The sequence below is a fragment of the Meriones unguiculatus genome, chromosome 7, assembly GCF_030254825.1.
Source record: "Meriones unguiculatus strain TT.TT164.6M chromosome 7, Bangor_MerUng_6.1, whole genome shotgun sequence".
NCBI lineage: Eukaryota > Metazoa > Chordata > Mammalia > Rodentia > Muridae > Meriones > Meriones unguiculatus.
The window spans coordinates 44,915,529-44,943,508 of record NC_083355.1 but is presented as its reverse complement, the minus strand read 5'-3'; the positions used below and the strand labels follow the sequence as shown (position 1 = coordinate 44,943,508).

Here is a 27,980-nt window from a genome sequence, read left to right as displayed (position 1 = left end):
GTGTGCATCTGTGTATATCATGCGTATGCCCAGTACCTGTGGAGACTAAAAGAGGGCATCAGATCCCCCTGGAACTGGAGTTACAGACAGTTGCAAGCTGCCCTTAGGGTTCTGAGAATTGAGCACAGGTCTTCTGGAAGGCATCTTAAGCCCTGAGCCATCTCTCCAGCCCCCTGGTGATCTTCTCTGTAAAATGGAGGCTATTTGGCTAATTTATTGTTTTGTTTTTTGTTTGTTTTTGATAAGGTCCTACTCTATAGCCAGGCTGCCCTGGAACTCACTGTGTGGACCAGGCTGGCCTTGAACTCTTATCTTCCTGCTTCAGCCTCTGTAGTGCTGAGATTACAGCTGTGTGCCACCACCCCAGACCTGGCATTTAATTACTGAGCAGTTTGCTTTATGGTGGTATTGAGAACTGCATTTGACATCACTTACAAAGGTACTTGAACGAGGGCCTGGGGGACAGCAATGACGACCCTCAAGTTGACCCTGAAGACTAACTATGGAACTATGGCAGTTTCTGGCCTACCTCGTGGTTGCTTCCTGGGTGGCCTCAGACTCCTGTGGGACTCCAGAAGGCGGTGTTTAGCCCGGTGTGTCGCATAAACCTGCAAGTCTGAGGCCATCCTGAGTTCCATACAAGTTCAAAACTAGCCCGGGCTCTAAAGTGAGACCCTATTCTCCACCCCTAGCCTCAACAAACAAACAAAAAACAGAAACAGAAGATGAAAAGGGCTGTGAGTTCCCATAGAGGCTGTTGCGGGTAAACAAAACAGTACAGCTTCTGTGTAACGTGGTCATTTATTGAGAAAACAAAGCAGATGATGGCACAGCCCGCCGCGCAGCAAGTGAGATGATGGCAACATGGCTTAGCGGTTGAGAGCACTTGTTGCTGTTGCAGAAGACCTGGGTTCGGTTCCCAGCACCAAAGTGGTGGCTCACAAGCATCTGTAACTCCAACTCTGACACCCTCTCTAAGCTCTTTGGGCACCAGGTACACATGTGATGCACACACACTCACATGCAAGCCAAATACTCAGACACATCGAATAAAATAGATGTGTCTAAAAATTAAAATCAAACAACCACATCTTAGCATGAAGGGGACAGGTCTGATCCTGTCACCCCTCCTGTGGCCTGTGCCCTCTGAACTCCCATTCAGTCTTGGCCTTGAGGATTCAGGCATCTAAGGATCAGCATAGTAAATGGGAAGGAAGAAGATTCCCACACCGGCAGTGTGTACTCGAGCCTGTCTGGGAATGGGAAGGTGAGAAACTTACTGGGGTGGATCTTGGCTCCTACAGGGTCCACATGAAGGCTGGGGGTAAGACCTGCTTAGGAGAGGATAGAGCCCCCGACAGGAGAGGAGCAAGCAGGAGCAACTGTGTGGCTGTTCAGGGCTAGGGAGCGCTCTAGGGAAAAGGAAGCATTGCCCTTGGGGGGTGGGAGGGAGAGAAGAGAGGGCATTTTGGGGGAGGAGTCAGTGAGAAGAGCCAGGGGCCAGGGTGAAGTTGGCGCTTTGTTCTGAGAACCTGCCGGGCCTGGGAAGGGTCAGGTGGCTCCCAGGACCACCTGTGAGAATGCACAGAGAACTGAGCTGGAGTCCCAGCCCCTCCCTCTTCCTGCCTTTTTCTTTTTCTTTTTTTCTTTTTTTGAGACAGGATCTCACCGTTTGCTGAGACTGGCCTTGAACTGATTCACTCGGGCAGACTTTGAACCAGCAGCCCTCCTACTTCCAACTGCCCGACGGTAGAATTACAGGCATAAACTATCATGGCCTCTTTAATTGTTTGTTTGAGAGGTCTCTTTATGTAACGTCTGCTGACCTGCAACTCAATGTGTAGATCAGGCTGCCCTTGAACTCATGGAGATCTGCCTGCTTCTACCTCCCCTGAGCCCTCCGAGGCAGCTGTAACTGCTTTTACCTCCTGAACCATCTCTTCAGCCCTGAGAAGGAATTCTTGTTTGTTTTTTCAAGACAGGGTTTCTCCGCGTAGCCCTGGTTGTCCTAGAACTCACTCTGTTAGACCAGGCTGGCCTCAGACTCAGAGATCTGCCTGCCTCTGCCTCTTGAGCGCTGGGGTGAAAGGCGAGCGCCACCACTGAATGGCTAGAGAAAGAATTCCTAATCTGAGGTTCATGGGTAGGTTTACTGGAGAATGTTCCCAGGCCTCTTCAATTGTGCGGTGATCAGGAACATCTGAGCTTTGCCATCAAACCTGTCTTCTCAGAATCCAGTCTCTGCTACTCTAATGGTTACCCCAACCCACCATCATTAGGTTTTCCTAGCTGGCCTTGAACTCCTCCCTGTTTCCCAAATGCTGGCTGTAAGGTGTGTGTTGCCTCATCTGGCTTCTTTAACCTCCTCAATATCATCTTTCCCACCTAAAGAATGGAGCTAAGATGGTAGTTTGGAACCTGAAGTACTTGGTAGTGTCAAACTGGGTAGCGGAGACTTCCCCTTCACAGGGTCTCAAGGCTCAGTAAAGGGCATCTGTCATTCGCCTCTGCCGAGCTGTGCGCGCTGTGATATCACTTCCTTAGGGAGGGGCCTCCTACAGCTGCAATAGGGTTGCTTAAGGGGGTCCCTGATTCAAAAACTGTTAAGCACCACTCACTGCTTGAGAGGTTTAAAAATAGAGGTGCATTCGGCAGTAAAGAGCAGTGTTTATGTGAACTAAACGTGGAGACAGGGCCTGCAGGCAGGGAAGCCTGCATGGAGCCCTTCTGTCCATCTGTTGGCTCTGCCATCTCTCGTTCCTTCCCGTGGCTTTTGAGCGTTGCTGAGAACCAGCTCACTCAGGCCGCCTGCCAGGCGTGGAGGGCAGAGAACAGCGGTATCAATGGAAAAGGATGTACCAAGGCCAATCTCCAAAGAGGGTCCCACCCTGTGGCAATCCACGTCTGCATGAGGTCCTTTCCTGTGTCAAATCCGGGCTGAGTCTGCAGCCTGGTTTATTGTTTTCTGTTAGTGTGTAGGTTTTTTTGGTTAGTTAGTTGGTTTTTTGGTGTTTGGGTTTTGTGACTGGGTTTTATGTAACCTATAAGTTTTCACCATGAACTTCTGACCTTCCTGCCTCCACTTCTCAAGTGGTATAAAGACAGGAGTATGTGATCATGCATACCTCCCTCTCTTTTTGTGTGTGTGTGTGTGTGTGTGTGTGTGTGTGTGGTGTGTGCGTGTGTGTGTGTGTGTGTGTGTGTGTGTGTGTGTGTGTGTGGTGTGTGCATGGACATGCTTGTGCATGTGTAAGCTAGAGGAGGGTGGGTGTCCTGTTCCACCACTGTCTGCCTTAATCCCTCGACATGGACTGGTCAGTGCTCTTAGCTCTGCAGTCCACCCCGGCACAGTGGCCAGCAGGCCCGGGACAGCCCTGGGGTAGTAGCGCTTGCATACGCACAGCCACATCCAGCCTCTAAGGTGGGGGCTGAGTACTGAACTCGGGTCCTCCTGCTTGCTCTTCAAAGACCCTGTTAGTTTTTTGAGCCAGAGGTTTGCTCTCTAGCCCAGGCCGATGTCAACTCCCAGCCTTCACTCCTAAACCCCCACATTCTGGGCTCACAGGGACACACTGCCACACCTGGTCCTATGACTTGACTGAGCTCATGAATGAAGTGAAAATGGAACTGCAACAGTTCCGGCCATAAACCTTAGAAGGCTGGCAACCAAGCCAGGCATCAGGACACATACTTGTAACTCCAGCACTCAGGAGTACCCAGAGTTCAAAGCCAGCCTTGGCCACATAGTAAGTTTGAGGACAACCTGACTATGTGAGATCATGTCTCAAAAAAGAATAAGCCAGGTATGGTGGCATATGCCTTTAATCATAGCACCTGGGAGACAAAGGCAGGTGGATCTCTGTGAGTTTGAGGCCAGGCTGGTCTACAATGTGAGTTCTAGGACAGCCAGGACTATGTAGAGAGACTCTGTTTCAAAAAACAAAAAAAACAAAACAACAAACAAAAGGAATAGGAGTAGCCTCACTTGTGTATTTTGGGGAACTGGGAACGCCAATAAAGAGGCCAGTTTTGTGAGGGACGTCACGTTGAGAAGGGAACCTGGCAGGAAAGGCTTGGATGTCCAGCACCTTGTTCAGTCCCCAGATGGCTCCAGCCTGCTGCCATCTGACTGCAGCCACGTGGGACACTCCCAGTGGGAACAGCTGTCCTGCTGAGTCTGTTTAAGATAATGGATTGGTTTCCAGCCCTGTCTTAGTCTGCTTTCTGTTGCTCTAACAGGCTATCCAAGACTGGTTAATTTATGAACGAAACAATTTACTTTGGCTCATGATTCTGGAGGCTGGGAAGTTCAAGAGCACTGACACTGGCATCTTGTTGGTTTTTGGAGAAAGTCTTGATGCTTGGACTCATGGTGGAAGGGCAGGGGAAGCATTTGAAAGGATGTGAGAGGCCTGCCTTGCTTGCAACCTGTGCTTGCGGCACCAATCCCGTGAAAACAAGGACTCAGCCCATCCTGGAGACTTTTGCCTCCCTGACCAGAACTATTGCTATTACAGACTGCCTCCAGCATTGGGGACCAGGTCTCACCATGAGTTTTGGTGGGTACAAGCCGTATTCAAAGCTTCACAAACCGTTACCTTCAGCAAGGCTTGTTAGATGTATGGTAATAAATGAGGAATAACAAATCAAAGAATAAAGGCTTTTTATTCAAAGCGGGCTGTAGCCAGGGGGCGGCTGCCGTCACTTGCATTTTATCAGAGCCAAAGGCAGACAGAGGACTGGGAATGGCATTAGGTGAGCTTTCACTGGGAGCAGCTAACGAGGGGAAGCTGTAAGTAGGGGAGGTTGAAGCTGGAAACCCAGGGTGATTGGCTAGGGGTACGTGTTTGGTTTCTCCAGCTGTCCCAGGTTGGAAGCAGTAGCAAAAATGAAGGAGTTGGTCAAAGCCCGGCTCACCTGAGCTGATTGTCATAGGCAGTTGTCCGGCTTTCTGAGCAGCTCCGTGGTCCAGCTCACAGCCCTCAAGACGGCCTCTTAGGCTAGTTACTTCAGAAAACTAGGCTGGTTTCCTTGGTTGGTTGCCACAGACTGTGGGTCTGCGTGTTATTTTATGCATGGTCTGGAGTATTCACTTGCCTATTTAGTCTCTCGCTCGCCTATAGATACCACCATGAAAGCTGACAGCTTGAGGCCATGTTGATGAACACAGTGTTCTGGGTAGGCCCAAAGGGAAGAAAAAGCATTTGGCCTGGACCAGTTTTAAAGAATATTTATTTAAAGTAGGGCATGGTGATGCACACCTTTAATCCCAGCAGAGGCAGAAGCAGGTGGATCTCTGAGTTCAAGGCCAACCTGGTCTACAGAGTGAGTACAGGACAGCCAGAGCTACACAGAGAAACCCTGTCTTGAAAAACCAAACAACAAAATTATAACAAAAGAATGCTTTTCAGGTGGACAAGAGAAGGAGGGGTGTTCCAGCATGAGCCAAGGCTGGAGATAGGACAGAACTGTGCGTGTGCCAGGACCTGGAATAGCTTGCTATTGAGGTGTTGGCACTCTCAGTGAGTGTTGCCTGAGTACAGGGCACTGAGCAGAGAGTTGGACGGTCGCAGATATTGGGAGTGATGTCATGAGAGCCAAGTTTCAGAAACACTAGGAGAAGGTGGAGAGTGGGGTGAATGCAGGAGATGAGGAAGGAAGCCATTGTACTGTCAGGAGAAAGTACCAGAAGTACAAGATACTGGACTTGGTAGATTGGACTCAAGGGACCAAGAGAATGCAGAGTCCCAGGTTCCTGGAAGACTGAGCTGTTTGTGGTTTTTCCAGAAAGTGACAGGGGGAGAGGGAGGAGTTTAGGAGAGGGGCGAGGCAGGGAGATCCCACAGGACACACATCCAAGTCATTTGATACAGATCTGGAGTTAGGAGAATAAGAGGGAAATGGCTTTGCGGCTGTTGGGCGATGCCCAGGATGGGCCCCTGTTTTAGGAGAGAGCTGTGTAGAGGAATAAGGGGAGAAGGAGATTTCAAGGGGGCTTTGACCCCAGGGGCACTTGAGGCAAGGTGAGAAGTGGAACCTGGTCTCGGTACCAACCAGGGATTTGTGGAGGAGAAAGGACGAGTGAAGAGGCGGGAGAGGAAGCTGGCTCCTTCCTGCGAAGGTATGGAGAAAGGCAGTCACTCATGTTTCATTTCAGCGGGGTTTTGTTGTTCAACACGAGTGACTGGAGCAGGCCTACAGCAAAGGCACCGTGCGGAGGAGCTCCCCTTGTGAGCCGGAGGGGCACGGCAGACACTTGTGGCAGCTGTCTGCAACCGTGGCCTCAGGCAGAATCCAGGCTGCAGGTGGAGTGCTGTTTGCCCACACAGTGTTTGGGTTTTGTTTTCTTTATTTGTCGAATATGGTATTAACCAAGTGCGCACACAAGTCTAGAATGCCACCCTCTGGCAGACCCAAAGACAGGATAACCAGAGCCCAACTCCCACTCCTTCCAAGACAGCAGTGGCTGGAACCCGGGGCCTTGGTTACCTGCCCACCTCACCCTTTGGTTTCTTGCATGATCCGTCTGTCAGCAGATGAGAAGAGATGGGGGGGCAGAAAGCTTGAGGCCTGTGGCTCTGAGAGAGATGAGTGAGGCTGCAGAGGGGAGGAGGAGTAGCTCAGGGGATAGAAGGGAGAGTGGGAAAGGCCACTGAGCATAACAGGAGAGGCAGCAAAGCCAGCACTGGGGTTTAGAAAGCCGGGGCCAGCCTAGATGAACCAGGGATGATGCATAGTGACTCTAGCTTCTGTTTCTGTGGGACAGAACAGGGGCCGGGGCTTTCCCCACCCAGCATCAGTCCCTTATCTCTATTAGAGGGATAGTGAAGTGTCCGAGCCTTGGGGCCACACAAGACGGAACCTTGTGCATCCTAAGGACTCCTCAGGGCCAAGGCATGCTGAGACACTCCACTTAGCCTGGGGAAAGAGCTCTGTCTAGGAGGCCCTGCAAAGTTTGGGTGTGCCTCCAAGACCACTGAAGTCTCTTCCCGCCTCCGCCTCCTGCTTGTCTTTGCAGTGACATCTGCCCACCTTGTTGCCGCCTTACACACACTTCCATAGCTACCCAGGTGGGATTGCTTGCTTCTGACAGGAGAGGGGCTCTCGTTGGGGCGCTCCCCGGGAAATAGCTCCGTGTGCACGCCAAGATTAAAACATCACCATTCACACCCTCTGTGGGAACATTCTCAGGCTTATTGGGACTCCTGTGTGCCTCGGACACATGTCACCGTCTCACGTTGAGTTGGAATGTAATTAAAGGATGGTAGAAAAAAATTCCATCCGTCTCCTGGGAATGCTGGAATAATGAGCCATCAAGAGGGGACCGAGGAAGCTGGCAGGGGCTGCTGACCTGAGCCGAAGTGCGGATCATTCATTAGCTCCGGAGACGCCGTGATCTGGGCTGCATAAACGAGCTGGCCTGTTCCTAAGAGGGAGGTGGGAGCCAGAGTGAAGAGCTTGAAAGCTTGCCTCCAGCTTTAAAGTAGGAAAGCGTGCAGATCATCCCTTCCTGGGCCGGAGCCTGAGGAAGCCCACAGCCTTCTTCTGAGGCTGGGGGCGGAGCTACTCCTAAGCCACGCCCAGGTGAGAGAAGCTGCCCTTGGGACGGAAGACTTGAGCTTACCTGCGAGGCCTGGCTGAGGGCAGGACCAGGCCAGAGGGCCTCATTAGGAAGGTTAACTCAGAGGCCAGCCATGGGAGAAGTCAAGCCTGGACCACCCTAGGCCAACGCCCCTCTGGGTCCCCCAGACTTCCTTAAGGTCCTCTACCTAACGTACCCTTCCATGGAGGTATGAAAGGACAACAGACAGGCCAGCTGTGGCCCCAGCCGGGCCTGCCCAGCAGTCGGAGGACACCTCCTCATTTCCCCACCAGATCACCATCTTACCCTAAACAGCACTGCCCAAAACTCTCACCAAAGCACACGCTGTTTCCCCCAGCAGCCTCTGTCCTCTCGGGCTGCGTTCCTAGGCGGAAACTTCCGGTGGGCTTCCTCAGCCCCAGCTGGGCACCCATTCGCCTCATCAGGTCTGTCTTTGCACCCTCTCTTCACTCTCTTCTCCTCTATCAGGGACGGAACCTAGGGATTTTCAGTGTGGACAAGCCATCTACCAGTGAACCGCGCCCTCACCCTGTGCCCTTTCTTCCTTTCCCTGCTCTTGCCTTTTCTCGGCCCCGGGACACTCCTGGGTACTTCCCCAGCTATCTCAGGGGCTCCATTTGCTCTCCTTTCAAGAGTTGTATCCTGGGTTCTTTTTTCTGTTTTATTTCTATTTTATTTTTCAAGAGTTTCTCTTTATAGCCCTGGCTGTCCTGAAACTCACTTTATAGATCAGGCTGGCCACAAACTCACAGAGATCCACCTGTCTCTGCCTCCCAAGTGCTGGGATTAACGGCGTGAGCCGCCACCAGCTGGCTTGCATTCTGGCTTCTTAAACATCTGAACAGGTCCTTTTTCTGCTGCTCCCCACAACAGTGCAAACTACTGAGGTAGCCACAGCAGAATATACAATGGCCAGGGTCACCAACTACACTAGAGGAAGGGACTGTGAAGCCTGTCCAGGCCATGCCCTTCTGTCCCAAGTGCTCACAGGACAGGTCCCTCTACCGTGCCAGCACTTCCTGGCTTTAAAATGTTTTTATTAATACAGTGTATTAAAATATTTCATCTCTCTTGGGGCTGGAGAGATGGCTCAGCTGTTAAGAGTATTTGTTGCTCTTGCAGAGGACCAGGTTCAGTTCCCAGCATCCACATGGTAGCTCACATCCATCCATAACTCCAGTCATACACATTAAATAAATCTGAAAGTTTAAAAAACTCTATAAATCACTATAAAAGCTATTCATGAGACATTCTACAAGTTTTTTTAATGTGAAATCTTTGAAATAGCCATATTTTCTTTCTTTCTTCCTTTCTTTCTTCTTTCTTTCTTTCTTTCTTTCTTTCTTTCTTTCTTTCTTTCTTTCTTTCTTTCTGTGTGTTTGAGACAGTTTCTCTGTGTAGCCTTGGCTGTTCTGGAACTTGCTCTATAGACCAGGCTGGCTTCAAACTCAGAAGTCCACCTGCCTCTGCCTCCTGAATGCTAGGACTAAAGGCATGAGCCACTGCCCGGCTAAAATAGCCATATGTCAATGAGTGTGGAGACCACGGCTTTAGATCATGTGCTGGGTACCTGAGATCCCAGAATTCTGTGTTCAGGTGGCCCTCCTTGCATCCGGATCCTCCTGCCCACTTTCCCATGGACTTGTGGTCCTCCTTGGCTCACACCCCATACTGGTTGTAGGGGCCTGAGCAATGGGATTGTGAACAGAGAGGGGAGAGGAGAGGCCCAGCCGGGGAGGTGGTGGGCTTGGGTTCCGTAGGGGTGGCCTGTACAGGCCCTCCCTGCTGCAGAAGAGAGCAGAGGGTGGGGTGGGTGCCTCAGTCCACAGACAGGTTAATGGCTTCTGCCTTGTACACAATTGAATTTGCCCTTCTGAGCCTCCTGGCTTTGGGGTAGGGCCTCTCCTCCTGGGAGCTCAGCTGGACTCCCAGAGCCACAGGGCCTGAACCAGCTGCGCTTGATTCAATCAGGAGAAATGACAAACAGTGGCTTCACAGACATCTCTGTGCCCAAAGGAGCTGAGGACTCAGCCAAGAAAGATAAGGAGAGATGATGGGGTTGGGTGGGCTGGTCCCAGGCTTATCCTGGCCCTGCATATCTCCTAGGAAAGGGCTAGGCCCCTCCCTGACTCCTGGATACGGCTGCGGTTGCCTGTAATGTGTTTCCTCCTCCCCCACCCATCTTCCCAGGGCTCTAAAAGCCGTTTGTGGAATGGTGTAAAAGCAGCTGGGACCTAGTCTGTTCTCTCTCTCTGTGAGATAGTGAGCATGTTAGGACCTGGGGTGGGGGCCATGGTGGAAAATAAGTAAACAAAAGAGACTCCATCCTGTCCCTGCTGTACCTTTTATGTTGCATCAACCCCAACTCTGAGACCTGTGATGTCTGCTCTGTGCGGGCGATTGAGACAACGGGACAGGTTGGGAACTGTCTAGGGCTCCTCGCTGGTGTGTTCTCCCAGCCTCTGGGCTTGCCCAAGCACTTCCCTCTATTCCAGAAGCCCCCTCCATCCCCTGGGCATGCCTGCCGAGGCTGTCCTCCTCCTCCATGCTCCGAAAGCGTTGCTCATCCTCCTCACCTGGGTTCCTGTAGAGTGGTGGATGGCTCTGTACAGAGCAATAGTGTGCTGGCTCTGTCAGACCACCAGTAATTGTTGAGGGGCCAGCACTGTCCTGGGGACAGGGAACACATCAGCAAATAATTAAACCCGGGTACTCTTGGACTGTGGAGTGCTGAGAGGAGAATAAATGGAGCAGTGTTCTTATGAAATCAAGAGTGGCTGGGGGCAGGAGGAGGGTGTTCTAAAACACGGAGCTGATGTCTGATCTGAGACCTGGCAGCCAAAACAGAGATGGCCCTACAAAGGCCCTGGCTAGGACAAGTGGCGTTGTAGAAACAGCCAGTGGTAAAACTCTGAAGCAAATGTTATGTGATTCTGATTATATGAACTATTCAGAACAGACAAATCCGCAGAGACTGAAAGGAGATTCGTGGCTGCCAGGGGCTGGGGGAGGGAGTATGGGGGTGACTGCTAATGGAACGTGGTCTCCCTTTGGGGAAGGGAAATATTCTGGAAGTAGATAATGGTAGTGGCTGGCACAGTGCTGTGATTGCACCGCACACCGCTGAACCGTGTGCTTTCAAACGGCAAAGTTTACGGTATTTACATGTAGGAAGTATGTGTGGAGTTTACTGTGAAGCAGAGCCAAACCTCCAAGGCAAGGGTTTGCTCTGACCTAATGTGGCTAGTGCCGGGGCAGGTACAGGATAGTGCTGGAGCGACGGGACCGATTGTGAGGGCGTGGCATGGCGGACTGATGAGGTTGTATTTGATTGGGGTTCGAGGAGAAACCACTAGGAGGGTTCCAGACAGGAGGGCAACACGATTACACTGTTCTGTTTCGTCTTTGCGGGGCTGAGAACCGAACCCAGGGCCTTGCCGTGCAAGGGGCGTGCTGCACCACTGAGCCGCACCCCAAGTCCTGTGCTCACTGTTCTTGGCTGTGCTGTAGAGTGTGGTGATGGTGGCCAAGGGCAGAGTGGGTGTGGTGGGGGAGGGGGACAGGGTGATGTGTGTTGGAGATGTATTTTGAGGGGAAACCAGTGGAAGCTTGGGGATCAAAGGAAAAGAGGATGGAGGAAAGGGAGAAATGGGAAACAGCCTCTGCATTTTCAGCCTGAGCAACCGAAAGTATTCCTGAGCCCCTGGGATGAGGAAGCCTGCTAGGAAACATGCTGAGGTTGTGTGAACCTGACCTGTTTATTAGATATCCGTGTGGTGACGTCAGTGGACAGCCTAGCCGACTATCAGGACAAGCATCAGAATGTTCTTGTGAGCTCACTGGGCACAGTGTGACTATGGGGGAGAGGGGCTGGGGCTCAGTCCTAGAGAGTAAGGACACGTGGCGATGAGACCAAGGAAGAGCAGAGGCTACAGACAGCAGATGGGTGGAGATGGCAAAGTCATGCTTCTGAAATTGAGGAGGAATCCTTTCCGGAAGGGATGGGGGCTCATAAATTTAAGGCCAGCCTGGACTATGGGAGATCCTGTCTCACCAGTGAGCACATGAGGACGATGTTGCCATTGGGTATAGCCTTAGGATTACAGGCCTGCCTTCCTCGTGAGTCTCAGTGCTCACACTAGCTGTCATTCAAGGCCAGGGGGTATGCAGAGACTGTGTCTGCCCTTTGTGGCAAAGGCTGAACAGAGCTTAAGGGCTGGGCTTAGGGATATGGGACTGAGGGAAGTGGCCAGGGTTCTAGGTTACCCAGGAAATGTTATCGTTGAGTGAAGAGTAGTGTTGGGGATCCAGAGGTGCCCAGGACTCCTGGGCACATTCTAGGAGGACCTTACCCTCCCTCTGATCCCCTTTGCCTCTTAGGGTGTGATTCATATTTCAATATATTCCAGCTGAAAAGGGATCCCACTTAGAGCAGGTGGTAAGCCAGTACATGGAAATTTGATATATTTTGACTAATGCATTTTGAAATTTGAAAACTGCAGACAATTTTATTCAGGATCCATTTTTATACCAACTCATTACTGGGAGAAAAAGGCAAGATTTCAGGTTTCCTATGAACCTAAACCTGTCACTGCCAGGCCCTGCTCAGCAGGCCTGACCTGGCTGGGTCGGCCTTGCAGGCTGCCACTGCCTGCCTCAACCACCCCAGTCCCTGCCGGAAACTCTTTCTTTAGCAACCTCTTTCAAGTGTCCCTCTGGGGGTTACTAGTCCAATTTAATCTGACCTTCAGCCCCACCTCTGTCATGCCAGCTCCAGCAAATCCCTGGGGCTGGCACTTAAGACAAGTTTTGTGATACAGACGAGGTGTTACACAGAATTTCCACTTCCTTCCCCATCAGGCTTGTCCTTTCTCCAGCCTCCTGAGCCCGAAGCCTGAGGATGGAAGTAAGTAATGGAGTCTGGGGAGGATGGAGACTGTCCACAGGGAGCAAGGCAGTCTGGGAGAGGGTGGTGCTGGGAGAGGGTCTCAGAATGAGCCGTGCTCCTAGAGAGCCTCTGATCCTCTCATCATGGACGCCAGAACCATCTTGTTTGAATCATAATGGTTACCATCCTGGGCAAACAGCTGTAGTGTGTTGGGCTGTGTTGTTCTCACTGGTAAAATGAACATGGATGTACAGTGGGGGGAGGCGGCTATTCAAGAAGTGAAGGTGAACATCCTGAGGGTGCACACAGAAGCAGCTCAAGCCACCATCTCCAAGGCAGAGCTTCCATTTCCTCCAAGGGGCTCAGTGTGCATGGAAAGGGCTGACTCTCTAAAGCTGGCGTCGCTGAGAGTTTATTCTCTGTGGATCTTGAGGCCAAAGGCTGTAAAGCTAAACTTTCTAGGAGGAAACTTCTCAGTGCTCGTCAAGGCAGCTTGAGCTCAATAAAATTTGTCTAAAGAAAGCTCATGAATGTAGACAAAGATGTTGATTTCAGTGTTATTTAATTTAATTTAACTGACCTTAAAGACTTAATAGATACATTGACACAGTAATAAATCAAAAGTCCCTGACATATAGAGAGGGTAGTTTCCTTCACCCAGGCCTACAGCTTCCCGTCAGCCTTGCCTCTCAGGAGGCAACGATATCACCAATTTCTGTCCTGATCTTTAGTTTTGTTTTGTTTTGATTTGACACGGGATCTCTTGTAGTTCATGCTGGCCTGGGGCTCCAATAGTCTTGCCTCCTAAGTACAGGGAAACTACAGGCCTGAGTCACCATTCTGCCATCAGTTTGATGGCTTTTGTTTTTGTTTTTGTTTTGAGACAGGGTTTCTCCATGTAGCCAGCGCTGTCCTGGAACTCTGTAGCCCGGGCTGGCCTTGAATTCAGAGACTCACAGAGTGCCTCTGCGCACCGAGTGCCGGGATTAAAGCTGGGCACCGCCACAGCCCAGCTGGTTGAGAATGTTTCTTATTAATTTTGTGTAGATGGGTAGTTTGCCTGCCTGTTCTGTGTGCACCATGTGGCTACATTGTGTCTCGGAGGCCAGAAGAGGGTGCCCAGTCTCCTGGAACTGGGGTTACAGAGGGCTTTTAGCCACCTCATGGGTCCTCAGAATTGAACCTAGGACTTCTGAAAGAGCAGCCAGTGCTCTTAACAGCTGAGCCATATCTCCAGGCCCTGCCATGATTTTTGTTTCATTTTTGGGACAGGGTAGGTAGCCCAGGCTTGAACTTACAATGTAGCTCTATCTTCAAATTAAAGATTCTTTGCCTTGGTCTACCAGTTGCTAGGATTAGAGGTTTTGTACCACGTGCTCAGCTCGGTCTCGATGATTTATAACAGAAAAAAAAGAGACATAAATGTTTAAGAGATAAATTATAACGTATGCATAAGGAGGGATCATCGGCAGTCTTCAGAAATCTTGCCTGTTACTCCATCATTCCTTCTGTGTCATACCTGGCTCACCGGCCTCGGCTGATTGACGAGGGCTGATTTCCCCACTGCCCTGGGGCAGGGACCATTCTGCCCATAGGGCTCCCTCAGGAGCCTCAGTGCAGAGCTGTGCAGCTGGGTGGAAGCGGGCGGCTGCATATATAACACAATCTCAACTTTATTTCTTTAAATAAAAATTTTATTTACATTTTATACAGGCCTATATAAACGAAGAAACCATTGAAGGTTCAGCAAGGACCTGTCAACGGTTGTCAAGGGTAAATGGGAATGTAGTGATTTCTTTTTCCTCCTTTTTACTTCCATACTTTACATTTCCCCACAACTGGCAAGTATTATTTTAAAATGAAAGTAAATAGCGATGGATGACTTTAAAGGAAAATTGAATATGTAAAAGGAGAGCTTGGAGACCACTCAGGAAGCCCATGCTAAATGTGATCTGTGTCAGGTTTCCCAGGCCTGGGGTCTGAGGATGGCTCCTTGTGGGCTCCTGGAGAATGTACGGAATGGACCAGCAGGGAAGGGAGGCAGCTGGAAACTGAGAACCGCAGTGTTCCTCTGGGCTCTGGAGGATGTGAGGAGATTTTGTGTGGGAATCAAAGGAGAAAGGCTTGAGGCCTGGGGCCCGAAGAGCCCAGCTATCACTGTCCTAGAATTCGAGATAGAGCCACAAGAGTCCAGCAGGAGGCAGGAAGCACTCGGACCATGGATGGTCTAAGATGCGATTAGAAAGCCATGTGCAAATACTTTCAAACTCCTGGTCCTTCAACTGTGCAGACTCACTGGAAACCCCACTTGGGTGGCTCCTCCCTGCCTCTTGCCACACCTGGTAGCTGATAGCACTGGAGGATGTCCCTGGACTTCGCTGGCTTGGGCTCCTGACAGGTTCAGAGCCCCCCGGGAGCTGGCCTGCCCACAACACCAGATGCCTGTGTCTTTCTCTCTTTCGCCTCAGACTCCCACCCTCAGCAGAGAAGCCCTTCTGCTGTATGGGGAAAGCAGAACCTGTCAAGGCTAACTCCATTGTTATGCCTGTGTATGTCACGGTCCCCGTCACTCTCCGAGCAGGTGTACCTCAGACCTCCCCCTATTTCCTGCCCTTTCAGGCCTACTGTTTCAGTTTCTTTCTGACAGTTTTTCTTCTCCTGAATCATGCTTGTTGGCATGAGAACAGACTATTTCTTCCATCTCAAAAAACAAACACTGGGAGGGTGTGGGGATGGAGACTGGGTAATGGGTGCACTATGCAGTTGGGGAAGAGCAACTTCTAATGTTCTGTTGCACAGTAGGATAGCTGCAGTTGTCAATTAATTGTAAATTTCAAAATAGCTAGTAGAGAGGATTTTGGATGTTCCTAACACAAAGAAATGATAAACATTCGAGGTGATGGGTGTGCTAATTGCCCTGATCTGATCATCACACATTGTATACATGTTTTGAAATGTCAGGCTGTACCCCATAAATATGTACAATTACTGTGAAGCGATTCAAGATAAAAACTATAATTTTGAAAAGCTGAAAAAAGAAAAAATAGCTGCCCTTGACCCCCGCCCCCACAAGGTTCTTCCTGTTTGTCCAGCCGCTTAATGTCTGAGCTTCCTGTGTGAGTGTGCTCCTGGCGCCCACAGACACTCCTTGCTCCCTCCCTCCCCACAAGAGGACTCACTCCTGTCCCATGATGCACGAAGGGCCACATGCCAGATGTCAACCGGTGGAATTCCAGTAGGGGTGATGCTCGTCTCTCGAAACAAGCATAGAAAAAGCCAGTGGTTGGTCTGTCCCTGTGCTTTCCCCAGGAGTGTTCTGGGTGGAGAATGCTCTCCTGACCCAGCTTCCCACAAGGAGCCCTCCCTCAAAGGCTTGTTTGACAAGGCTTTGTTGCTGGCAGCCAAGGAGATTATGGGGCATTGCTATCTCACACATCCTCCCGTGTCCTGCTTGATCCAGCGCCATCACCTTCCTCACCTCCCCTTCGTTCTTGTTTGTCCTTCTCTGTCCTCGGTTCCCTATGCCTCCGAGAGGTGAGCTTGCTAGGGCCACTAGTACCTCTCCTCAGCTGATCAGTCAGGTGCCTCAGTTTACTCTCGGCGGTCTTCAACACATTGCTTCCTCCTGGAAACACTGGGCTTCTGGGATGCCGCTTCTCCAAGGCTGCTCCTGCACTCCTTCAAAACTGTCATGCCACCATTGGCTCCAATCCCATATCTCTCTTGACTCTCCTAGATGACTTCATCCATTCCCATGAACTAAATGCCTTCTCTGTGCCGATGGCTCCCAAGTGCTCTGCCTCCTCTGGGCTCTTGCTGTACTTGTCATCACTGAGAGGTCAGTCAGACGTCACATGTCCCCAGGCCTGCTTCCTAGGCTCCTCAGCTCACAGTGCTACCTATAGAGCCACTGTGGTCCTCTCAGACCCTGAAGAGTCTCGTCCGGATGTCATTCTAGACAATTCCCCATGCTGCCCACTGCTCTATGCCTCGGGGACCTCATGACACATCTCACAGACAGTGGCCACAGGCCCCCCTGCCGCCTGCCTTGCTCTGTATCAATCTGTCCTCCTCAAATACAAGTGCAGTCCTGCCTCAGGGCCACTGGACCCGCCATTCTCTGTGAAGCTGCTCCTCACTTTATCCTTGTTCTTATTTATACGAGGCTGACCTTGAACTTGCTATGTAGCCAAGGATAACCTTGGTCCTGCTTCTACCCCGAAAGTGCTGGGATGGCAGGTGTTCCTCTCTACCCTTGGTTTATGTAGCGCTGGGGTTCATACCCACAGCTTTTTGCATTCTAGGCAAACACTATCCACTGAACCACATTATTGCCAGCCCTTGTTTTTCATTTTGTTTTGTTTTGTTGAGACATGGTTTCTCTGTGTAACAGAGACCTGCCTGTCCTGGAACTTGCTTTGTAGACAAGGCTGGCCTTGAACTCACAAAAGTCTGCCTGTCGCTGCTGCCTCTCTAGTGCAGGGATTAAAGATGTGCTCCACCGCCATCTGACTCTTTCATCTAAATCTTAACTCCTTCTTGGTGCTTCCAGCACTTACATTTGGCCTTTTTATGCATGCCTGTTTTTTTTTTTCTACTCTCCTCACAGTGTAGGATCCATGAATGAGAAGCCTGTGCCTCCTAATGTTGCAGAGGCAACCATGAGCCCATGGTTTTCTTCCCACAATGAAGGGGAGTGGGGACAGGTGCAGACAGGCTGGTCAGCAGGTAGAGGCTACCCTCAGTGCCTGGGCATCCGTCCTGAATGCCTCTCACTGGCAGCCAGGGAGGGGTGGTTCTCTCCTGGCAGAGAGCTGCTTCTTCCCTGAATCATGGGTTCCTAAGGATTTGGCAGCCACCCCCAGGCCCCTCCCACCTGCTCCCTCTCCTGCATGTCCCTGCCCCCCCTCCCCTGGTTTCTCTGTAGATAGTTGCTACCCCTTCGGGTCCCTTGCCCCACGGCACACACCCGGGATGAATCCTTATTTACCCGTTGGCTCCCAGGTGCACTCACAACTCACTCTCAAACCAAGCAGTAGATTTGAGTAACATGAGGGTACACATTATGAACTGTGGGTGTGGGCAGGGGATGCTGGGAGAGGTAGAGAGAGCCTGTGAACCTCTTGTTTCCCACAGAGAGCTGTTGGGCACGGAGGGATGATGGGCTGGGGCATAGGACAGAGAACCAGGGTCCCTTCACAGATCTTAGCCCTGAGTTAAGGGCCTCTCAGCATCTGCTCTGTGGGGCTTTGGATTCTGGGACCGTCCTGAGCTGGGGTGAAAGCCAGGATGTCTTGGCAGTCTGGGAACAGTACCCTTTGAACAACAGCAGTGACACAATCTCCCATGCAGCCTGCTCAGGTGCCCAGCCAGGCTCACGAGGCTTCCCAGACCTAAAAGGCCACATTGAGCTTTTGTGCCTTCTGGAGTTGCCCAGGTGAAATGGGCTTCCACTGGGGTGGGTCATAGGTCGGGGCAATGCCTCAGTACAGAGCTGCACAGCGTAGCCCCCATCCCTGCCCCCTAAGGCACACCCCTGCAGGCCAAGCCAGGCCTAATGAGCAGGATGTGGGAGACCCCAAATTGCTCTCAGAGAAATAGCTAGTCCAATTAACATGGTGCTGGCAGCCAGGCCTGTTTCAGGGGACCAACCCTGGGCAGACAAAAGCCAAAAGGTTATTCCAATGGAGAGCTGCCCACCGCTCAGCTGAGAGGACCCTGGTGTTGGGAGAACCTACAGAGAGTGTTTGACTCAGAGTGTGAGGAGGAGAGCAGGTGCTGGGGGCAAAGAGGGCGAAGACCAAGAGAAGACGCCTGAGCCACCCCCGTGCCTGTGCTGCCTCTCTCTGGGGTTCTGTGCCTGGGAGGCTGCAGCATAAAAGGGGCCTGGGCTGTCACCCACGGTCTCTAAAGCTACACGGGAGTTCATATGCATGCACTCAGATTCATGCAAACGCCTGGCATGCTGGCAACACAACTAGGACTACATTTGTCAGCATGCAGGCCAACTCCTGTGCGCACTGAAACACCTCAGGCACACATCCGCACAGACATTCACATACACTTAAAGCTCAAATACCCACCAGCCCACACTTACGCTTTGGCTGAGTCCAGTCCTCACTGCTGGACTGCAGGTCCCGAGTCACAGCGTCACTGGACTTGCTTTATAGACCAGGCTGGCCTCGAACTCACAGAGATCTGCCTGCCTCTGCCTCCCCAAGTGCTGGGATTACAGGCACACACCACCGTGCCTGGCATGCCTCCTCTTTCCTTAAACCCAGACATTTCTGTTGGAAAGGTTCTGGTCCTGGGCCCTCTTTAGAGTGACTGACTTGTTCTATTTTGTTTGGCATTATTCCAGTTTAGTGCTGAGAGTCCTGTACCTTGGGAAATGCCCCAGTCCCTGTCTATGTCCCCCTGCCCCAAGAAAGGGCTGGTATTAGTTCCTTCTCAGAGCTCTCATTGTCATCTGGTCACTTCCTCGATGGACCAGAGCCGAATCGGGGTGCCTGCTCTTATCCCGAGTCTCCCCGGGACTAATTACAACCAGTGTTTGTTGAATACCTACTATGAGCCAGGTCCCGTGCTTGGGGTTTCTGAGCCTAGGGTTTCTGAGTCTCATCACTAAATTCTCCAGAGACTTGGAAAGGTGCTTCCCTCACCCAGAACTTGTAATAAGTGTGTTTATAACTGTTACTGTGTGCAGGGAGCACACTCACCAGGACAGAGCAACCAGGGTCTGTAAACAAGCAAACAAGTGAATTATGCTGTGGGTTAGAAAGGGTTGAATGCTATAGAACAAAATGCATCAGGGAAGGAGCACCTTGAAAATCGGCTGCTCAAGAATGGCCTTGCTGGAAAGAGTGCTGCAGACATACTGGGAACAGTTCCAGGTAGAGGGGACAGCGTGGACAGAGGCCGTGTGCCTGGCATATGGGAGGAACAGCCAGGGAGAGGCAGGGCCTCTGGGCCACGGCATAGACCTGGGGACACTTTAGGGTTATGTGGGGAGTCATGGGCAGGCACGAGAGCAGTGTGTTCTGGCTCAGACTTTCCCTGGACTACCCTAGCGACTGTTGAAGGAGATGTAGGGGCAAGGGGGGCAGAGGGACCGTCCAGACGGCTGCCCTAACACCCAGGTGAATGATGGCGGGAGTGGCTGTGACAAGTGGATGGACACTGGACGCATTTAGCCAACAGGATTTCCAGAGCGTGGAGTATGGGCTAAGGGAAGGGGCCCTGAGATTCTGAGGTGTTTATCCCAAGCAGCTGAAGCAAAGGGGTCATCTTCACCCAAGATGGAGAAGCTGTGAGCAGAGGAGGCGGCAGAGGAGAGGCGCTTGGTTTGGATGGTTTCGGTTAGACAGATGGAGATGTGGGAGGGGCGGTGGGTACCAGTATCTGTGGGCTGGAAGACTGGCTGAGCTTTCAGTGATTGCCCCATTTTGCAGGTGAGGAAAATGAGGCCCCTGCAAGCATTAAAAGGAGCAGCCAGGACCCAGCTTTGGCCTCTGGCTCCACAGCCATGCTCTTCTCACAGCATGGACAGGAGGCTGCTGGCCATTCTTCCCAGCAGCTGCCCAGCTGTTCCCTGGCCAGCTTCCTTGTCTTCAGGGCTGAGCCAGGAAGGAGCCTGTGCTTAGGAACAAGTGGCACCAGTGCCAAGTGGCCTGAGGCGCCAGCAGCCCCAGGAGTGCAGCCGGCCTGGCCTGAGGCTGCCGTTCCCGCAGCAAGAGAGCATTCGGTTAGCATCGATTGCTCAGAGGAGAGCAGCTGGCCAGGCTGGGGGCAGGGGAGCACGGAAGGCCTGAGAGACTGGCTGCATGGCAGAGCAGCCTGCAAGCTTCAGTGAGACCCACTGACCTACCCAGGACCCTGGGGAAGCTAACCGTGGGGATGGCCCTACACAGAGGGAAGGAGAGCCACCCCTTGGGTGCTAAGCTGAAGGGAATTTCCTGACGCTTTAGAGCCTGAGAAAGCTGACCAGCCCAATTGGAGGCTGCTCTGCCCACTCCTGGCATCAGCTAGCTGAGGCTAGAGCCCTAGTGACTAGGCAGGGCCTGTCCACTGCTGTGTTCTCTAGCTATGACCAGCCCCTGGTGCTCTGGCCACCTCATTTTCTCCTCTTGGAGCGATGCTGCTGAGGGTTTCAGTCAAGGACCCTAATCCCAAAGTCTTCCGTGTTAGTTCCCTTCCTGCTTCTGCCAGGGTGCTGTGGGCCCTGACTCTACAGGATTGTGCAGCCTGGATATAGCAAACAGGCCCTGTTGATGCTGGTCCAGTGTGAAGCTGTCTGGCCACCCCAGCCCTGGGTTTCCCTATCCCAGCTGAGCTGAGGTTACAGTCTTCCTTATAGCCTCTGCTATAAGGAAAGAGGGGGTGGGAAATACAGGCCCACCTCCCCTCCCCCAGTGCCTTTGCACATGCTGTTCTGTTGCGTTTGCCTTGCCATCCTAGGTCTGGTCCCGTGGGCACATCTGGTGAGGTGGCTGTCCATGCTCAGCTTGGCAGAGGAGTTTGGGGTTTGCGCACTGACCTGAGGATGCTGCCAGCTCCCTTCCTCTGGGAGGCTGAGGAACTGCTGGCCTTACACAGGAGACCGGCAACCGAACAATGCTGACTGGTGGCCCAGGGGTAGCAGGGGCTTTAGCCTCTCCCTTTACTTCCCCTATACTCTCCGGGTACCTATCCAGGCATTGCCATGGCAAATGGGCCGTGGCGCTGATTGCCAGGCCCTTCACACACTGGCTTCTGTGACTCTCCCAGGCTCAGGGGCAAGTGTGAATGGAAGAAGGAATGAATGAGGCTGAGAGCCGCTGGGGAGCCCCAGTGCGTGGGAGGCAGGAGGTTTGGGAGAAGCGGAACACAGTGAAGGGCATCCCCGGGCAGGGAGGAAGGGGAGCTGGGTCTTCTCCCTTCAGCCCGGGCCGAGGAGCCTGGCGGGAGGGTGCAGAGCCCCTCCGTGGAGACTTGGGTTCCTGCTAATTTGCAATCTTAAAATGCACAGCAAAGGTTCCGTCCTCATTGTCGGTACATTAATCAGGCAATCAGCGGGGTGGGGCTCCCAAGGGCCTCATGGAGGGGGGCATAGAAGGCGCCATGGTGATGCAGTGTCTGCCTCCTTGGGAGGAAACCTATTGGGTGAGGATCCTAGGACTGGCACCTGCTGGCTCAGACAGAGGGTCCAGAGTGGCCAGGGCTGGCTGGGACAGCTAGTTCAAGGTCTTGGGGTAAGACCGCTGGCTTTCAAAGGCATAGATGCCAACTTGACTGAGCCCCTCAACACCCCCCCCCCCATTAGGCGAGATGGAGGTTCCAGAAAGCTAGCTCCCCACCACGGGCCCTGGCATGTGGGAAAAGGCTAGAGGACAGGGATCAGCAGTCCTGAGACTGCATCCTATTAGCATGCTTCCAGGAGCCCTGGCCTGGTTTTCCCTGTGCACTGGTATCCCCTGGAGACCTCTACCTAAGGGGTAATCCCCCCCAAGGGACCCCCAGATTCATCCAGGGTGCACAGAGACAGAGCATCCACGCAGGTGTGAGGGCACCGCCCAGAGCGGACTGAGGGTGCGGGCTAAGCACTCTGTAAACGCTGATGAGCTGTACAAATGTCAGATGGGATTAGTGATAAGCCCACCGCAGCCCCTACCTGCCTGCAGCTGCAAGCGGGGGAGGAAAGATTTATTCTCGCAGGACCCCCAGGGGAGGCTCTGCTGCGTCTCCTTCAGCCGAAAATGTGGGACAAGCATCATGAACGTTCTTGAACCTAGAGTCTGGGCTTTCTCAGAGCGACAGGGATAGGGCCACTCCTTGGAGAAGGTTCTGGCAAGAATGGCCTTCCTGGAAGAGAGCAGCCTGAGCAGGAGAGAGGCTGCAGGCCAAGCGGGAGGTTGGAGGAGCCCTATGGACGGCACAGCCTGTGTGGGTTAGATCCTGATGGCACAGGGTGGGTTGCCCTCCAGCCGACTGGGATTTGCCTCCCTCCGCAGCGCAGGCACCCTCAGACAGAGGCTGGTGGGCTGGAGGCCACACCCAGGTCTCCAAGGAGGAAGATGACAGAGTAATATCTAGACATGTTTTGGAGAGGGAAATTGAGGCACGGGTAGCTATAAGCCCGCATGCTGTCTAGTGGCTGGCTGGCAGGAAGCACTGCAGAGCTGCAAAGCATGGCCCATCCCAGAAAGGGTCCTGTGCTGTGCCACCCCTGCCACTGAGGTCGTAATTGCTCTCAAATCACAACTGAACCCAATTATGCAAAAACTAAATTATCTGCGATGATTTTTATGTGCTGGAAACGTTCCACTGAAGCCGGGTGATTACAGGGGGATGCGAAGCAGCTGCCACTCTCTGGGAGCCCTTAACTTCCAACAGCTGGGAGCTGTCGCTCACTTCCAATGCTGTTTCTGTCGGGAATGGGAGGGGGTTGGGATGGCAGTCATGGTGGAGATCCGATCGGCCAGGGGCCTGGCCAGCTCCTGGACCTGGGTGGCAGTGGGTCTGGGACCCCAGGTGGGAAAGCTGGTCAGGAGGGCGGCTTCTTTCATCTCACATTCTCAGGGCACAGCTGGCAGCAAGAAGACTCAGCTCATATGCCCCAGGTACCCTGGTTCTCCCAAGAGTCCCAGCTGAACAAGCTGGAAAAGAAGAGGCAGGAGGACAACTGAGGCAGCATAGGTCATGGCTGCCTGGCTCTTCCAGGGTGGGCGTCTGTAGGCCTAGAGCCTGTCCTCATCTTCTTGATCCGCCTGCTGGGCTGCTTGGGGCAGCTGTGACCCTGGAAAAAGGCAGGTAATGACAATCGTCCATAATGAGGCTACTTCAATAATGAGCATGGGCCTATTACCCGACCACAGGCTGGACACATCCGAAAATAATTATTTTAAGGATCCATTAACGAATGCCTAATTAATGCCCAATTAGAGGGAAGCTACAGAGGAAATGCTCTGGACAGTCAAGAGGCAAAGCCTGGTTTTACAGCCACAGCCTGGCAAGCTCAAGCATGGTAGAGAGAGGCAGAGGGCCAGAAGGTGAGCCAGAGGGGGGCAGCCTGGATCTGGCAGCATCACAAACCCCAGGGAAGCCTCGTGCGTCAGCCCTGGTGTCACTCACAGCTCCTCACAGAAGCGTGCCTTCTCTGTATACCTGCTCACTCTGTGAGCTGTATTTAACAATAGAGAGAGCCGAGGCGCAGAGGAGGCATCGTGTGTTTGAAGTTTGGACCATGATGTGAATGAGGCATCTTCTGAGGTATGTTTTGGTATCACGAACACAGTGCTTTCCTTATTTTGAGGGATCCTTTAACTAAAGTGACCAGTCAGGACTCCAGATGGGATCTGTGCTTTGTTGGAGTCATTACTTGTGAAGGCAGCTATCAGTGAGCAAGCAGAGCCGGGACCAGGGCTGGAGGCTGACACGCTGAGTTGGCTGCGTGCTCCACCCTGCAGTAGGGCTGACAGGGTCTCAGAGGTGTTTGGATGGAAATTAGAAACATCCATCGGGGACAGAGCTAAAGAGGTGTGGCGACAACGTGGGCCTTGGCCCCAAATTTCCTGTCCAGCCTCCTAGCCCCAGGGACCCCTGTGTACAGTACAGAAGATGGAACCTTCACTGAGTCGAGAGGACCGTTCAGTGGTCCCCACTCCACCCAGAATTCCGCCCCCACCCCCAGCATCTCCCCCCTCTGGGCCCCCTCACAGCTGTTCTGTCTCTCCCCAGCAGGGTGCTGTGTGGAACTCCTGCTGTTGCTGCTGGCTGGGGAGCTGCCCCTGGCAGGGGGCTGTCCTCGAGACTGCGTGTGCTACCCCGCGCCCATGACCGTCAGCTGCCAGGCGCACAACTTCAACGCCATCCCCGAGGGCATTCCCGAGGACAGTGAGCGCATCTTCCTGCAGAACAATCGCATCACCTTCCTCCAGCAGGGCCACTTCAGCCCCGCCATGGTCACCCTCTGGATCTACTCCAACAACATCACCTTCATCGCTCCCGACACCTTTGAGGGCTTTGTGCATCTGGAGGAGCTGGACCTTGGAGACAACAGGCAGCTTCGAACGCTGGCGCCTGAGACCTTCCAGGGCCTAGTGAAGCTTCACGCCCTCTACCTCTATAAGTGTGGCCTGAGCGCCCTGCCCGCGGGCATCTTTGGTGGCCTGCACAGCCTGCAGTACCTCTATCTGCAGGACAACCATATTGAGTACCTCCAAGATGACATCTTTGTGGACCTGGTCAACCTCAGCCACCTGTTTCTCCATGGCAACAAGCTGTGGAGCCTGGGCCAGGGCATTTTCCGGGGCCTGGTGAACCTGGACCGGCTGCTGCTGCATGAGAACCGGCTGCAGTGGGTCCACCACAAGGCGTTCCACGACCTTCACAGGCTGACCACCCTTTTCCTCTTCAACAACAGCCTCACGGAGCTGCAGGGTGACTGTCTGGCCCCGCTGGTGGCCTTGGAGTTCCTGCGCCTCAATGGCAACGCCTGGGACTGTGGCTGCCGGGCTCGCTCCCTGTGGGAATGGCTCCGGAGGTTCCGTGGCTCCAGCTCCGCCGTCCCCTGCGCAACCCCTGAGCTGCGGCAAGGCCAGGACCTGAAGCTGCTGAGGGCTGAGGACTTCCGGAACTGCACGGGACCGGCCTCCCCACACCAGATCAAGTCGCACACCCTCACCACCTCGGACAGGGCTGCCCGCAAGGAGCACCATCCATCCCACGGCGCCTCCCGGGACAAAGGCCACCCGCACGGCCATCTTCCTGGCTCCAGGTCAGGCTCCAAGAAGCCAGGCAAGAACTGCACCAGCCACAGGAACCGAAATCAGATCTCTAAGGCGGGCGCTGGGAAACAGCTTCCTGAGCTGCAGGACTACGCCCCTGACTATCAGCACAAATTCAGCTTTGACATCATGCCCACCGCACGACCCAAGAGGAAGGGCAAGTGTGCCCGCAGGACCCCCATCCGTGCCCCCAGTGGGGTGCAGCAGGCCTCCTCAGGCACGTCCCTGGGGGCCTCACTCCTGGCCTGGATACTGGGGCTGGCGGTCACTCTCCGCTGAGGACCTGGCACTGTCTCCCAGCACTGCCACATGTCCAGCAAAGAACAGAATCTTTTCTTCTTCTTCTTCTTCTTCTTCTTCTTCTTCTTCTTCTCCTTTTTTTTTCTAAGTGGAAGATCTGCTGGGTTTCAGGAAAAGGCTGCTAAAGCCTTCAGCCACAGTCTGGACCCTTCCTGGTGGATGATAAGCCCGAAGTGTACAGCCGTAGACAGGAGGGCTGACACACTCACCGGATGCCCTGGCGGAGCACCTCCGGACAGCACCCACTCCACACAGCGGTCAGAGGGGGCCAGTAGTGACAGGACATGTGCCCCTTGAAGAAACTGAGCTCTGTGGAATCCTGCTCATTTGGGAAGAAGGGCTGAAGGACCCTGCTGTTTTTGGAAGGAGCAGGACTCGGAACAAGGCTCATCCAGAGACAACTGAGGCAACCAGCAATCTCAGAGCAGTCTTGGTTCTTGCCTGAGGCCATTTAGTTAACCTGCCTCGTTGGTCCAACCCTACGCCACCCTCAATTCCTACCCGTGGGGGTAATGCGTCTCATTCCTGCTGTCTCAGGCAGTCCTGGCAGACCTGCTGGGGTTCAAGAACCAATCACCAAAGGAGAGATCGCCAGAGGATGACATTTAGGACTTTACTCGCAATGAGAGTCACACAGAAGGTGCAGTTTTATACCTATGTCCACGTATATATATTCTCACCCCCCACCCACACATCCACATAATATATATATATATAAATATACAAATGCACAGGTCCCCACCCCACTCCTTAACAAACTGTATGTCTTATCATGTTTATAAACTATATGGGAACCTATATTTGCTCAACTAAGGACTGTATTGGTAATTTCTAGCAAACAAAGGAGCTGTGGCATTTTTGTTCAGAATCCCAGCTGGCAACAGTAGGCCCTGGGCTTGTTGGAGCAAAGGTGTCAGTGGGAAGAGTTGAAGAGGAAGAGAAGCAGTGAGAATCACTTCAGGGGACCAACATTCTTAGCTACTTAGAACGTCACCTTGTTTTTATATGCAACACATGCCTGTCTGGCACCCCAGAGCACCCCGCCACCCCTACTGTAGAAGTTGCAGGTGTTAGGGTAAGAAGTGGGAAGGAGCTTGTCGGATGTCAGGGCGCTGGAGGCGAGCGAGGTGGAGCATGGGAAAGGGCTTTGGGGTTTCTGAGCCAGGAGACAAGGCAGCATCCACAGTGTTAGTCCAGTGGGTGGGCAGACAATGTCCTTCTAGCGTTTTGCCCGTGATGGTCTGTGCAGGCCAGGGAGATTCTGAGCTCTGGCCTCAGGAGAGGCTTAGCTGCAGCTTTAACTTCTAGGCTGTTTGGCCAGTGACCTGCGGAGGGCCCTCAATAGTCAGGCAGTGGGGGAAATCTAGTGGCCTTAGAAGAAGAGGGCATTTCAGTAACCATCTCAGGCACTCTACATCACAGACGTCCTGTTCCTGCTGAGCATTCTGGATCTACCCCAAATCAGGCAGAGGTCAGAGGGCCAGACTCAGGGGTCATATAGGCAGCATGCAGGGAACAGAGCAGGAAAACCCAGTCAGGGAATAGGGGCTGTTGGCCCAAAGGTCTCTGGCAAGCACAATCTCTTGCGCTTTGCACAAACCTGAATTTCCTGCCAGAGAGGGTATGTGAAGAGTAAAAAAATGCTGAATCCAATTAAGAGAGAAAAATAATAAAAAAAAAAAAAATTCTCTTGGACAAGAACCCTGTTTTTTATTTCCTAACCCCACATTCCTGATGGGGTGGCAGATCCTGGGCTTTGGTGGGGTGGGCAAGCCTGGCGAAGCTTGACTCTGAGAACACAGCACGCTTGTTGGCAGAAGGAGCCAAAGGGAGCAGGGGTACACTGACTCACAGGAACATACAAGAACGTTCTCTCTCTCCCCCTCTCCATCTCTCCCTCTCTCCCTCTCTCTCCCTCTCCCTCTCTCTCTCTCTCTCTCTCTCTCTCACACACACACACACACACACACACACTCACAGAGCTCTTTCCCTCACCCACATAAGACACAACTCAGTTGCTACATTCTGGCTGCCCACATCAGTACCACCATGCCTTTCCCCTTCCATGCTTGCTCCCAAGAGCCACTGCTGCTGCTTGTGGGCATCACCAGGAAGGCAACAGCAGTTCTTGGGCCTCGGGCATTTCCCACAAGTCCAGGAATTGGCCAGGATGGTGGAGGCCTCTCTGGCATCTCTGCAGAGTGAGAGCAGAGGGCTGCTTTTAGCACAAGATTCAGAGCTTCATGAAAGGGGACCTTGTGCAGCAAAACATATCATTGTGATCCCACCATGGAGCCTGACTTTTGCCTGCTCTTACCCAGGCCAGTGCCCATGTCCCTTAAAATTCAAGCAAGCTGTTATATTGTTGATTTCATTTCCAACCCCAGGCAGCAAGGCCCTCAGTGGGAAAATCAAAAGTCTGAGC

General features: G+C 52.8%; 1 protein-coding gene across 2 annotated transcripts in view; it reads left to right on the top strand.

Annotated features, from left to right (window-relative positions):
- Rtn4rl1 (reticulon 4 receptor like 1) overlaps positions 1-27,256 on the top strand; it is a 71,621-nt gene extending 44,365 nt beyond the window's left edge. Inside the window, exon 2 of one of the 2 annotated variants that reach the window (XM_021642101.2) lies at positions 24,207-27,256. In XM_021642101.2, the coding sequence (XP_021497776.1) occupies positions 24,207-25,534 (1,328 nt within the window). In that variant the 3' untranslated portion in view covers positions 25,535-27,256. The remainder of the gene's footprint in view (positions 1-24,206) is intronic. The other variant, XM_021642102.2, reaches the window with a different exon arrangement.
- Positions 27,257-27,980: the final 724 nt, after the last annotated feature.